The sequence below is a fragment of the Podarcis bocagei genome, assembly GCF_964188305.1.
Source record: "Podarcis bocagei genome assembly, chromosome: 2".
NCBI lineage: Eukaryota > Metazoa > Chordata > Lepidosauria > Squamata > Lacertidae > Podarcis > Podarcis bocagei.
Window position 1 is genome coordinate 90382831 of NC_138126.1, and position 14743 is coordinate 90397573.

A 14743-nucleotide genomic window follows, 5' to 3' on the forward strand; every position below is an offset into this window, starting at 1 on the left:
ATTTGACCATTCTTTACAACTGGATTGGATTTGCCTGTAACTGACAACCAGGGGAACTTCAGATCTTGCTCTTGTCACCCAATAGCATCCAGCACTTAACCCCAGGCTTAGTCTTGTGTTCATATGAATAACTAATTATCAGTTTTTACTGACAGAGGAGTTAGGAGCAAAGAGGGGACAGGAGTACACTGTCTCCTTTTAAACAGGATCCTACCTACTTCTGAACCATTCGTCCATCTAGAGTTTTCTAGAACAGAGCCCTTTCCGCACATTGCTACTAGAATAAGACAGTCACTTTGTTCTAAAAATCAGAGAAGAAAACTCTGGGTCCTTATTAAACATGAAACAGTGGGGAACTAGCTCGAATATATAAAACATGTGAACTGTACAGCAGTAAGCCAACCCTCTTGACTAACTCCTATCATATAGTGCTGTTTGGCTTTGTTCATATGAATGGGGCCGGGGTGGTGCTGTGGGTTAAACCACAGAGCCTAGGACTTGCCAATCAGAAGGTCAGTGGTTCGAATCCCTGTGATGGGGTGAGCTCCCGTTGCTCGGTCCCTGCTCCTGCCAACCTAGCAGTTCGAAAGCACATCAAAGTGCAAGTAGATAAATAGGTACAGCTCTGGCGGGAAGGTAAATGGCGTTTCCATGCGCTGCTCTGGTTCACCAGAAGCAGCTTAGTCATGCTGGCCACATGACCCAGAAGCTGTACGCTGGCTCCCTCAGCTAATAAAGCGAGATGAGCACCGCAACCCCAGAGTCGGCCACGACTGGACCTAATGGTCAGGGGTCCCTTTACCTTTATCCATTCTGCAAAATGTGCCCTCTGAGTAATACGAGTTAAAAGATAGGCAGACATAAGTCACTGTTCCTCATGACAAACTATCAGCTCACCTGTCGGTGCATTCCTGAACATTCTGCTCACAGTGTAGGCCAGCCCAGCCTGGCGCACAAGTACAAGTGTAGCTGTTGACATAGTCTGTGCAGGTGGCGCCATTGCGGCAGGGGTTGCTCAGGCATTCATTGGTCTCAGTTGCACAGTGTATGCCTGTGAAGCCTGGCAGGCAGGTGCACATGAAAGTACTGATGCCATCTTGGCAGGAGCCACCATTCAGGCAAGGATCTGTTGGCAGGGATAGGAATACTCAGAGGGATCAAGACAAGCTCTCAACTCTTTCACTACGACATCCTCCAATACAAAAAGACTAAGATCTTTTGTCATGTTTAACTTCACACATGCAGAGTCACGGACATAATCCAGGAGAGACTGAGGATGGAGCACAGGCATGTTGAATTTTCACTGGCATTAACAGGAGTTAATGTTACATTCAAACATCTCAATCCAAATAAGATCTAGTTCTGTCTGAATATCAGTTGCAGTCACAGTCCACAACCTACTCTTAGTACTGCTCTAGCCTATATTGGAATAGCTCAGTCGGTAGAGCATGAGACTCTTAATCTCAGGGTTCTGGGTTCAAGCCCCACGTTGGGCAAAAGATTCGTGTATTGCATAGGGTTGGACTAGATGACCCTCATGGTCCCTTCCAACTCTACAATTCTATACCTAGCCAAAGAAATCCAAGTTCTGCAAAGTTTAAAAGTCTGAAGTACAAATGGAACCTGCAAGCAATTGTTGCTATGTTAAGCATTCCTGTTCCCCTGCCAGTTTTTTTTTCCCCACCCCACCCACAACAATCCGTCAGCATTCCATGGTCAGTAAGCTTACTCTGTCTTGTTGGACTGTTTAAGAGGAGTGTTTCCCCTTCAAAACTTATTGTAGTCCTGTGAAAAACTTGGGGTTCACCCAAACCTGCCGACACCTCTCTCATATGCATGGAGGGTTCTGTCTTGGCTACATAAGCACTGGCACTCAAAGTTCTGAGTTTGCAATTAGCAATCGTGATGCAACACAGATTATGCTTAGGTAAAAGAAAGCAAATTTGCTTAAATCATCTAGTCTGTACCATTTAATTGTCTTAGCATTTTAATTCTCTAGACATAAGCCAAATGACAAGGCACAGCCACTTCCCAAAATGTGAACTTGGAAGCCAGCCTGGAAAGGCAGATGTCACCTAATGACCTTTTTGCCCAGTTTCCAGTTCTTTATTAGGTTTCCTGTCCTACCAGTGCTCCTTCTTCCTAGAACTTTCACCCAATTCTGTTTGCTATACTGCCTCACCAACATAGTTAGCAAGATCTCAGATTCTTGGTTGTTCTTTCCTGTTGTCCCATGTGCTCAGTGAACTCACTTGGTTTGCAGTCATCAATATCCAGCTCACAGTTGGTACCAGTGTAGCCGGGACGGCAGGCACACCTGTAACTGCCATGTGTGTTGGTGCAGGTGCCCCTATTTCGACATGGGTCCTGGTCACATTCATTAATGTCAATCTGGCATTGCTGCCCTATGGGGATAAGAAAATATGGTTACTGTTTGTTTTTCCCCCTCCCCCCCCCATCCACTTCTATTGACTTTTTCATATTGCTGCATCCACTATGTGGAGAAGCAAAAATCCAGCAACAATGAAGGAAACAACAAAACAATATCCCAAGCATGTGTCTACTATCAAATAATCACACAGAATGCATAGATATAAGAAAATTATTAGATTATCCAGTCACAATTACCATCAGGAATATTGCTAAATATGCCACATTAGAATGGCAGATCTTCTGGTAAAGGTATTTGTGAAGTAAAATCAGTACAAGAATGTCAAACCAAGTAAAAATATTTAATTTTACTTCTGAAATTTCTTTTTCACATTTCCATCCAAAGACACTCAGGACAGTGAGCCATACAAACTCAAATTAGTAAAAATGCCTTTATATACCCCAAAATTAAAACAAATTAAAATATAAAACTGGCACATAGGCTCTTAGGATTAGATGCCACAATATTCAGAATTGTACAGGAAGAACGTGGCTCATGAGTCTGAGTACCTTGCCAGCCTGGTGCACAACCACAAGTAAAGCTCTCATAGTCCGGTGTGTGGTCACAGACACCATTGTTCTTACATGGATTGGGGAAACAGGGAGCCAGCACATTCTCACAATTCCGGCCTGTGGGAAGAGAAATAGATAAGGGTACTTGTTTGGATTTCCACTGGCCTAATAGCCATCTTATTCTGAACTATATAACATGTATGTCTTGAACTCAACAGGAATACAAATCAAGTTCAGAGACCAAATGTCTAGCCACAAAGTAATGTCAGTGGGAATTATACTTTATACATAAGGTATATATAATAAAGTTAATTCAAGAGCTTTCCCAGTTAGTCAGTTTATAGAGTAACAAATGTTTAGCTGCCAGTCATTTGTTGCATGGATCCAGATGTCTTTCTTTGAGGAAGCACTTTTGTTTATACCCATCTCCAGGCTCCCTAACCATGACATATTGCTGCTTTAAAAATGTGGTTTGCAGAAAGCAGATGCTGTTGCAATTTAAAGTGACTTGTAGAATGGAAGTTGCACAAATACCAAAGGCATCTATTGGATAATGCCTGTGACATCACCAAGTGATGAGTGACTCAGATCCTTCTCCCTACCCATGTTGTGACATTGTCGCCTGAACTCAGCATGCACAGTGGCAATTCTCAAGAACTAAACATAGTAAAGGCAACATGTCATCCCTTATCATTTTGTTTCGCAGTCTCTCTTTTTCTTTCTCTCTCTCACACCACACACATCTATTTCAGCTCTCCAAGCACTCTCCCTTTAGAGCACCCAAGTACATACAGTTGTACCTTGGATCCCAAACGCCTTGCGAGTCGAACGTTTTGGCTCCCGAATGCTACAAACCCAGAAGTGAGTGTTCTGGTTTGCAAACGTTCTTCAGAACCTGAACATCCAACACGGCTTCCGTGGCTTCCAATCGGCTGCAGGAGCTTCCTGCAGCCAATAGGAAGCTGTGCCTTGGTTTCCGAATGTTTTGGAAGTCGAACGACTTCCGGAATGAATACCGTTGTACTTCCGAGGTACGACTGTATTATCTTTTAAGGAGGAAGAAACAGACACATGCAATATTCTCCATCCATTATTTGTGGCCTAACTGTCACACCATTGTCCTTTAGTCATTATCGGCATTACTTATCCATGAATGGCTAAAATGCAGAATATGAATTTCTAACATGGCACTCAGTACAAACAATTACTGCTTATTAATCCCTCCCTTCCCAACTGAAATCCTGGCATGGGGTTTGCCATACAAGTCCCTTCACTAGATCAAGTCCCTTAACAAGAATTAAGTTTTGCAGAAGATGTTCAGGTGTTCCCCACCGCCCACAAAGCTCACCAGTGTAAGGCAAGTCACAGATGCAGGTATAGCTGGCAATGCCATCAGTGCAGGTGCCCTGGTTGAGGCAAGGGTTGGAGGCACAGTCATTTATGTTGGTCTGGCAGTAGGTCCCTGCAGAAGAACCAGATAAGTATTAAGGTCCCCATGAACACAGATATCCCTGAAGATGAATCTTTCTCCCACTTGTAATGCCACCAACCAACATCAGCTCCCATGAAGGACCAGAAAATGGAACTGGGGGGAAGCTGGGTTCAGATACCTACAAATCCCTCATAAATCTAGATGGCTCAAACACTGAAGGTTACATAGAAGGCATAACCTTGGACAACAGGCAGAGTATTATCCAGAGATGGCAAGAGATGAAAAACAGTATGTGGGTGAGATATGTATCTTGGGCTACAGAAGAGCTAGACCAGTGTTTCCCAAACGTTTTTGGGCAACGGCACACCTGTTTACCGGAAAAAAATCTCGCGGCACACCACCATTAAAGCCCCGCCCCGTGACGTCAGCGCACAGCGTCACGCCGGGAGGGACGCACAAAAGTTAAAGTTTTTTCCCTCCCCGCGAAGCAACGAAAGAGGGCGCCTCAACACCGGGAGGTGGGCAGGGAGCGGGGGGAGCGGCCAGACGGGCTCCGCTGGGGGACTTTCGGCTGCCGGAGGCGGGGAAGGGGCGGCTGCAGCGGACCCGGAAGTGGTTGCGCCCATCGGGGGCGGTGGGAGCGCGCCGTGCGGGTTGGTGGGTGGGGGAAGGAGAGGAAGAGGAGGGGGCGGCGGTGGCGGCCGGAGGCTGGACGGATCCGCGCAGGGACGGCGCGCGAGCCGGGAGGAGGCGCGAAGAAGGAGGCAAGGCGAGAGCAGCGCGGCTCGGGATGCATTCGGACTGCCGGCTGCTGCGCCCGAGACGCGGGGTATGGTGAGCAGCCCGGAGCGCCCGCTCCCCCGGGGGACCCGGCCGGCGCTGGCCTCCCTCCTCCTCCTCCTGTTGCTGCTCAGGCGGGACGCGGCGGCGCAGAAAGGTGCGTGCGGGAGCCCCGCCGGGAGGGGAGGGACCAGAGCCTTCCCGCCTTTCTTGCTTGGCGCCCACCCAAAAGCCCACCGGGTTTTCGCGCCTTCCTCCAGTAGGCCGGCCGAAGCGAGCGGCGATGGGATGTGGGAGCTCGCTCGCTCGCCGCCCCGCGTGTGCTCGCCGCCGCCGCCCCGCCTCTCGCCGCCCGACTCACCCGTCTCCCTCCCACGGAACACAAGGCAATGTTCGGCGGCACACTAGTGTGCCGCGGAACACCGGTTGGGAAACACTGAGCTAGACAGAGGTTGAGCATGGTGTAAAGTTCGGGCAACAAAAGCAAGGCAAGGAAGCTATAGAGACGCATACCCTGAAAGCCTTCTTTGCACTTGCAACGATAGCCATTGACATAGTCAGTGCACGTCCCTCCATGCTGGCATGGGTTGGATTCACACTCGTTGTGGTTCACATCACAGTTGGTGCCAGCCCAGCCTGGCTCACACTTACACTGGTACCTGTAGAGGAAAGAAGGGGGGAAAGAAAGGATGAAGAGGGAAAGCTTTCTTACACCCTCCAAGAAGCACCACCCATTGTTAGCCCATTTGACTGGCCTGTAGGAAGTGACTTAATCCACTCCTGTCTTCAGAGCCACCTCATGGGAACAATAGGAGCAAAGCCTGCCTACTCCTGCTGCAGCAGCTCATGCACTGGGGTAATCAGTTCTCACCCATTGATGTTGTCGTGACATGTGCCATGCACACATGGGCTGCTGCTGCACTCGTCCACTTCTGAATAGCAATGTGGATCATGGAATCCCTCGGGGCAAAGGCAAGAGAAGCCGTCTTCACCATCCACACAGGTGCCACCATTCTTACAGGGGTTGGAGGCGCATTCATTAATCTCCACGTTGCACAGGGGACCTAAGTGGGAGAAAGGACTGCTCAGCAACAGAGTGGCCAAGAAGAAACTTCTTGCTGCTTTCATCCAGCTTTGTCCCCTTCACCAGGCATGGATTAAATCCTATAGCATCTATTGAGCAATGCTACCTCAAGCTCTGCCTGCAAAGCCAAACACTTGTAGATTCTGCCATGGTATTCGCTCTTGATTAAAGCTGTAGCTGTTGACTCTGACCCTCTTCAATTCCCCCTACTTCTGCCCCATTCCCGACCAGCAATTCATTCTCCCAGCCATCACCTGTGAAGCCAGGTTTGCAGATGCAGTCATAACGATTGATGCCATCGCGGCAGATGCCATAATCACAGGGGTTGCTGGCACAGTCATCGAAGTTGATCTCACAATTGGCACCTTGGAGAAAAGGATATATCACAGGCCTGAAGAAAGATGCAATCGCCCTACATCGAATGGACCCACAGCAAGCTTGGGAATTTTTCCTGTCTTGGCTGAGTGACATGTATAGAGTGGAAAGAACTGGTGCAGGTAGGTTTAGATGCAATGAAATGGAAATTGTTATAGCTTCCTATGCATAATCAATGGATTCTGCCCAATAGCTATGTAAATGGTTAATCCTTCGCTGCATAAGGATGGTCCCTACCACCTTGAAAGAGGCAGGGGTATGGCCACTCCCAAAGAAGCTGACTCTTTAGTTTGGACTAACTACTGACCAGTTGCAGGCACTCACTTTTTGGGGGGAAGGTGGTCAAGAGGGTTGTGGCAAGTACAGATTATCGAGACCCGTTCCAGCTGTGGCTGGCCGGATGGGATGATTTTGATCAAGAGTGCAAGCTTGCTCCTTCTTCTTGATCTCCTTTCCTACCCTGGAGAGGGTTTCCTGCACTCCAGCGTAGCAGGTACACAGCCTGGAGGTGCTTCTGAATCCAGTTTTGTCACTGGAGGTCCAGGTGTGCTCAGTGGCTAAGAGAGCCTTTTCCCAGCTTCTGCTGGTGCAACAGCTGTGACCCGTAACTGGACCAGGATAGCTTGGCAACAGCAGCACAGGAGACTCACAATTTGCACACATTTAACTTGTGCGATTGCAGCTTTACGTGCTTGGCAGCCGGCCAGCTGACATCACACAAACTAGATGCACGCAAAGCAGACAGCTTAAAATAAGCTTAGTATTCACATATAAAAAGCCCTTCACAGCTTATATCTAGTTTGTTGGGGGGATTGATTTGCACCATACATGCCTATTTTGCTGCTTTGATCTGCAAAACTTGAGTTTTATAAGTGACATGTAATGTTTACTCTGCATTTGTGAATCTCTCTTTTAGTATGGCAGCACCTGTGCTTTCAAATCCCCTGCCTATTGACACCAGGCAGGTGCCTTCATTATATTGTTCTTTTTTATTGCAGCAAGTTTTCCCAGGCATTCGTTTAGTTGTGTGTGTGTGTGTGTGTGTGTGTGTGTGTATTTTACTTTGCTGATTTTTATCTTGTGTTTTTATTGATAACTTTATTATATATACAACTTACGAGGGTTTTCTGATTAAACAGTCTATACATTTTTCTAAGAAAATAACCGAAAAGTGTGGTGCTGCTGGATAGGACTGGGAGATGTAAGGAATGAGAGCAAGCAGAGAAAGAGAGCGAGGAGGGATGCCCTACCTGAGGTCCCCTGCAAGCAGTGGCACAGGTACTTATTCACCAGGTCAATGCACTTGCCGCCATGCTGACAGGGATTGCTGTGGCACTCATTGATCTGGTTCTCACAGCGGTATCCAGTGTAACCAGCTGCACAAGTGCAGGTGAAACTAGCAATGCCATCCACACAAGTGCCATGGTGGCAGGGATCTGGAAAGCAGTCGTCAATGTTCCTTTCACACAAAGGCCCCTCAAAACCTATAAGTGAAAAGTGAAATCAGCATCATAGCAATTCATGCACACAGCAGACTGGGGAAAGGTTTTCCCCTCCCTTCCATTTTCATAACTTTTAGGTCCACCCAGATACATTTATCTAATATGTTAGAAAAGCCCAGTGTTTCCTAAACTACTATTTATCTGAAAAGATGCATCCAAAGACCCAAATGTAGCAAGCAAAACATTTTTTCCCCCACAACTACTGTTAGTTCTCTGTTTTACCTTTACTTAAAACTGCTTGTGTTAAAAACACTGTAATTTTCAAACTGAGAGTCATTGTTTTGTAAGCCAATCAGATATGCATCTACTGTCCTTTTTTAAGTGTCTGAGCAACTGAGAAGGGATGTCACTTCATGTTTATCAAGCAAGTTAGATACATCAATTAAGAAACTCAACAAAAAATGAGGAGTAACCTAACCCTCCTTTCTCCATTCCACAATGTGAATGAACTGTGTGCACTAATTTGGCTTCCTTTCCCCTTATCCTAAAAGCCGTTCTGTGTAGGAGTTTCTTGCAGTCTGTTAAAAAAAATCCTACTCTCCCAAGTCCATTTCCTTTACTTCATGGGAATATTAGTTCTCTTTATGATGTGTTGTGGCATGCACTGTGCACCACTAGGTTTCAGAACACAATAATCTTCCTTGGGAATTTCATGGTGTTAAATTCTGTGCTCATCTTTAAACCAAAGTCATCTAAAAGGAAATAAAACAGAACCCCTGCAAGCATCAATTTGATCTTGATCTTTCACAACTATCTGGGAATCAAGAATAGAGAAGTTATTTTGCTGAAGGTTTGATACCAAAGTTAGAAAATGATTTGACACCTTCCCTAAAAGATGCTCAAAGATGAAGGACCATGGATTGGGAAGAAAGCTCACAACACACCCAGCCCAGGCTTTTCAAAAATGGCACCCATGAAAGGCAGATGTAAAGGATGTTTTGGGGAAATTTTTCTCTCGACTGCATCAGATTCTAATAATCCTTGTGCAGTCGTCATCACAACATCCTCATGATTTGAAACAATTCCCTCTCCAGCAGCACAGAAGAGCATGAAAGGCAATAACTCATTGCAGAGTGCAATTACCTTCTGTACAACGGCACTCGTAGGCATTGGGCCGGTCCACACACTTTGCACCATTCTGGCATGGTGTGCTGGCACACTCATCGATGTCAATCTGGCACATGGAGCCTGAGAAGCCTGAACCCAGAAAGAAAAAGTAGTCAAACAAACCAGATGGACCAACAAAATGAGGAACATGCACTCAATCTGGCAACATTAACATACGTGTTGCATTTCACCCAATATATACAAGAGAAGATCCAAACAACACACACAGAAAGAACACTTGTTGTTATCCACTCTGATGGATGAGAATCTTACACTAACATCTGCGCTATATAAAAAAAGGAGCAGGGAAATGGACACTCAGTGCTGCAGTGGAAGAGTGGAGGCACTATATGTATAGCACCTCTTGTTCCCTAGCTGGGTTTCACATAGAGCTGAGTGAAAAAAGCTTGTGTACTTGGAAGTTCCCAGCTGTTAGAGGTAACAGAGGACTTTACAAGTATGTCTGAAAAGGGCACAAGCTAGGCTGGCAAAAGAATTGAGTGTATACTCGTTCTCAAGCTAAGTGTCTGAAGTGGGTACACAGCTAGAGCAAGCCTCAAATAAAATGATAGTTTGGACTGAAAGCTCCAGATAAAGAGAAAACAGGTTCGCATTGGGAGGAAAAATTATGTGGGACAGGAGTCCTCAAACTTCATCCTGGTTGCACAGCACAGCCCTACCACCAGAGGCCTATAGCAAAGGCTCTCAATGTTCTCTCCCCCTCCTCTCCACAGGGGGCTTTGCGGTGTCTGCCCCACATGTAAATTGGGTTCAGGGGCCTGTGCGACAGGCTGGGGGAACAAAGATACCATTGTCCCAGCTCCCACACAGCAAGCTATAGGCCTGTCTGTCAATCAGCCCTGGAAGCAACTGAATGGAGGACAGGGCCCCCCACCCGCTTGGTAGCAGAAAAGCGGAGCAAGTCCTGGGGAATGAGCTGAACACACTCTCCTTAGGGCTACAGTTGCATCCCATACACTGACAAAGAATTCCCCAAGCTGGACTCCTAGCTCAGCAAAGAAAACTTACACAAACTGGACCACAGTGCAAGGGATGAGAGGAAGCACAAGGGGCAGTGTGAGCTCATGAAAAGCTACAGCACAGCTCAACTTAAGAGACTCAAATTCAGCTGAATTCACACAAGGGGCAGACATTTCCTAACATCAGGAGAAGGGATGAAAGCAAGGCTCCTTAAAAACAGGGCAGATGCTCACCAGCTTTATCAAAGTAAGGTCTGGGCAGGTTTCAGATACACACAAACATGCAAACTATTTTAAGAGGCCAGAGAAGGTGCCCTGTAGGGGAACAGGCTCAAGTTCACCTGTGCTATGCCAGGCAGGGAGGACAGGTAAGAGAACGATGCAGTGCCATTTATCTCCTTGCTGAAAAAAGCCCTTGGCTTACCGGAGGGACAGGTACAGCTGAATCCATTGACAATATCCTTACAGACGCCACCATTGACACAGGGATTACTCTCACACTCGTTGATGTTGATCTCACAGTAAGTGCCACTGAAACCTGCAACCAAGAGGAACCATTTGTTATTACAATGATTAGACTCACCCATGTGTCCATCACTGTAGCACCACAACCACAGTGAGGCAAGGGGGTCCATCTCATCCTGGCAAGCTCACACCTAGGAATACTAGCTTATTATTACATGGCAAAGGTGCACAATAAATAACAGCGTTTCGCTTCAAATACAAGGCATTAAAAACAAAATCCCTAATTTTAAAGCTGGTTCCTTATAGTTACTAACTTTAAGAGGTGAAAATGATGAGACAGACAGTTTAAGGCCTATCTAGTAGTAAGAAGGGGGGGAATTCCCCCAAAACTCCAACTCCATCTTTGCTGTCTCTACAAGTCTCCCTGCATCCCATTCCTTCCTCTCCATTATTTCCCCACATCCCCACTTAACCATCATGGTACATACAGCACCTATCCTAACGCAACTGTCTTAAGTTTACGGATGGTGGAGTAAGCATTCCATGCATCAAACTTGATCATGTGTTAGTTCTACTAATCCAAAGCAATGTTTATATAATCTGTGCAACTGCTGAGCTTATTCCATTTTCAATTAAGCAGAAGTTCTGTTCCCACTCCTTCCGTGTCACGACAGCTCAGTGATGGGCCACATGTTTTGCATGCTGAAGATCCCAGGATCAACCCCTGGCATCTTCAGGTTAAAAGAATCAGGAAGCAGGGGATGTGAAAGACCTCTGCCTAAAAACCCTGCTTCCACTTAAGAGTAGATAATACTTGGCTCGACAGTCAAGTTGCTTACGTGTTCCTGATAAGAGAACTGCAGGAACACAAAGAACAGATGAAAATACAGCCAGCAGCTGGAACCAGTGGTAGAAAAGGAAATCAAAAAGGATTTTTTTTGGGGGGAGGGAGTACACCAGGCACATTATTATTGATTTATTTTATTAAATTTATTACCTGCTCTTTATCTAAAGTTCCCAGGGTAGGTTAACAACAATAAAATATGCAATTACAAAATAAATAAAGCAGTTAATGCACACAGAAATTATGGGTGCAAAAATACACATGCGGAGCTATCTTATACCAAGTGAGGCTGTAGGTCCATCTAACCCAGTATCTACTCTGACTAGCCGCACTTTCTAAGGTGTTTAGGGACTGCTCTTTTGACCAAGACTGTCTATTAACCAAAGACTGACCACTTCTGCAAAGAATGTGTTCTACCGCTGAGGTATGAGTCCTCCATCTAGCTGTGGAGGTGAGAAAGGAGCAAAAGTGGGGCACTGGACATGCCATGCATAAGGTTAGCACAACAGTATCCTGATTCTCTGGGCAAGGGGGTTAAGCAGGCTCTGGTCAATAGAGGAATGACCATCCTGAATTTGCCCAACTGCTGGTCTGTGTACACATGCTCCAAGGAATCCTTGCAGCTATAAAGGCACAGAATTGCATGACTAACCCTCCAGGCTTTGCTATTCCCAGCCCTTCGCCACTGTAATAAAAACAGTGAAGTCTGCTTCTCCGATGAATAGTTTGCTGGCAAGCAGCACTGAGGAAATCATCAAGGCCCACCCCCACTTTCCTTGACTACTCATAGAGGGTCTGAGCTGCTACAGCCTTATAGTATCAGTCTCAGCTCCTGGCTGAGACGCCATCTCCACTCCCTTAAGCTACTCTTCCTGCCAAAGGGGAGACAGGAGGAGCAGAATTTTCTCACGTAAGAAGGCACTTAAATTTGTCTCCATATGAACCTTTTTAATGGGAACTGTCTCCAGGAGTTTGCCTGTATCTTCATCTCTGAGGGGGTGGTAAGACAATGCAGCGTTTTGTGGGAGGAAACTCCTGTTTCCAATTTGGAGAGAAATTTCTATGCAAGGGGGAAATCCCAAGAGTGAAGGCAACTTCTAATCTCGTAGTTCTAGCTCACCAGAGCCAGGTTTCCCAAATCCTTGGGGGTAGTAGAGAAAAACCTAAAATGGTGGTGACTCAATAACCCTGCATAGTCCACTTCCTCGAAGTATCCTTGAGGCAGAGAATCTTCTTGCCTCTGATACTGTGTAGAAAGGAAGTGTGGAGAACCTTTGGTCTTCCAGATGTTGCTGGACTGCAACTCCCATAATCTCTTACCATGGCCCATCCTGGCTGGTGCTGAAGAGAGTTAGAATACAACAACACCTGGAAAGCTACAGGGTAGGCAACTCTGATATAAAAGATATGCCCACAAGCCTTGCTTATTCCATCCACATTGGGAAAAAGGAATGGGAAAGTAAGAAGCGCCTTGGCAGGAAATGACGGGATGGAAAAGAAAGAGGGAGAGAACAGTGGGGGGAGAATTGAATACTCTGCTTCTCTCAACAGATAAAATAAACAAAGCTGGGAATTGTGAGAGGAAGTTCCAGTGACATAAAAGGAATGGGAGGGTGATGTAGCTCTGGAGCTTACACCATAAAAAAGGAGGAGAGCTGAGGCTATGTGGAGGAGCTTGGAACCATAGCTGTCAATGTTTCCCCTTTTTTAAAGGAAATTCCCTTATTCTGAATAGGATTCCTCGCAAGAAAAGGGAAAAGTTGACAGCTATGCTTGGAACAGTTTGATTACATGTGTCTGGTGCAACACTTTGTCTCAATGAACAGAACTGAAGATGTGAGGCTAGCAGTAGGGAGGGGAGCTGAGTTTCAAGAACTGTGAGGACTGCAGGAGTAACAGGAGTCAGAGATGACGCCCTAGTGCAAATGCTGATTTGGGTTTCAAGAATTGGGGCTACACACAAAAAAACTTGGTTTCCAGAACTGTTTTCCAACCAAGCAGCAGAAGAGCATTCCAACTAACACTCCACGTCCCACTTAAAAACTTTTAAAGGTTTCCTGTTTCTGCTTTGGGAGGGTGATTTTGTAGCAGAGGCACTCCACTTTGTGCTGGGCTCCTAATTTTTGGAGCTGCTTGCCAAATATCTAGGCGATACGTCAAAACTCTTGCTCCATTCTGATCCTGGGGGAAATGATTCCAGAATGCAGCTATACTGGGTTAAGCGCAGTAGTGCAACACTAAAACAAAGTTCTCTAGCCCCTAGACCAAAGCCATTCTCAGCTAGCAGGACCCACCCCTCCCCCATATTTTTTTTGATTTTTTTTTTTTTACAAAAAGCCAGCATTAACCAATGAGTGAGCAAGCAAGGAGAATGTTCCTCCCTATATGGGGTAACGGAAACACAAAGCACAGTCAATTCACATCACCCGCCAGGCCGGCCCCACCATTAATATTCCAAGCACAATGCTGCACTCCCACTGTCTGTATGAACATTGTATCGCTTTACCCAGCACCCCAGTCCTATAGCTCTGCCACAATGGGAGGAGGGACAGCTGTATAGTCATCCCTCACTTTCCAGGGATTCCTCCATATGTATATGCTTTCTTCAGCCACCAAACCGCTTCTAAGGATCTCAGCTTGTTCCTCATCCCAAGCCCACAGAATTGCAATGCCATTTGGGGGCAGGGGGCGGGGGGGGGGGATGAAACAGCAGAATACTCCTCCAGGGACCCTGGACGAAGCCTCCACTATTCACAATAATATCTTGCTTCCTGCACCTTTCTGGGCCCTTCTCCTGAATCGGTATTTGCCAGCTCTACTGAAAGTACAAACCAAACATGTTCTTGCTTTGTAACTGCGGGGAATACAAAGCCTGGAATCTAGCAGGGAAAGGTGCGGGCTAGACTGCTATACCTTGTGGCTATCCCCACAACAGTCTCATACCAATCTAACTATTGTATCCCCCTGCCCACGCGCATCTCTTAGTTTGGAGAATACCACCCACACACTGAAGAATCCAGGCCTAAGAGGAGCAGGCAGTGTGAAAGAAACGTCCTGCTGATATACTCAAAAAAGAACAGGCACAGCCAACGAGACATGGAAGTGTCATAGTCTGAGAGGCACCTCCTGTCTCAAGTGTTTAGAACATGTGAAGAGCAAAAAGAAAGCCACTCCACAGAGCCTCAGTGTAGATCAGTCAGGTATGCTAACACCTGGCAGACAAGATACCGC

The 14743-nt window shown here is 46.4% G+C and overlaps 1 protein-coding gene across 4 annotated transcripts in view; it reads right to left on the minus strand.

Annotated features, from left to right (window-relative positions):
* Nucleotides 1–14743, minus strand: part of NOTCH3 (notch receptor 3) — a 60507-nt gene that overhangs the window by 14100 nt on the left and 31664 nt on the right. For all 4 annotated transcript variants that reach the window (XM_081185793.1, XM_081185792.1, XM_081185795.1 and 1 more), the window contains exons 9-18: nucleotides 10628–10741; nucleotides 9200–9313; nucleotides 7865–8098; nucleotides 6494–6604; nucleotides 6027–6219; nucleotides 5669–5814; nucleotides 4292–4405; nucleotides 2941–3060; nucleotides 2253–2405; nucleotides 898–1126 (exon numbers count right to left, since the gene is read on the minus strand). In XM_081185793.1, coding sequence (XP_081041919.1) covers nucleotides 898–1126; nucleotides 2253–2405; nucleotides 2941–3060; nucleotides 4292–4405; nucleotides 5669–5814; nucleotides 6027–6219; nucleotides 6494–6604; nucleotides 7865–8098; nucleotides 9200–9313; nucleotides 10628–10741 — 1528 coding nt within the window. The remainder of the gene's footprint in view (nucleotides 1–897; nucleotides 1127–2252; nucleotides 2406–2940; nucleotides 3061–4291; nucleotides 4406–5668; nucleotides 5815–6026; nucleotides 6220–6493; nucleotides 6605–7864; nucleotides 8099–9199; nucleotides 9314–10627; nucleotides 10742–14743) is intronic.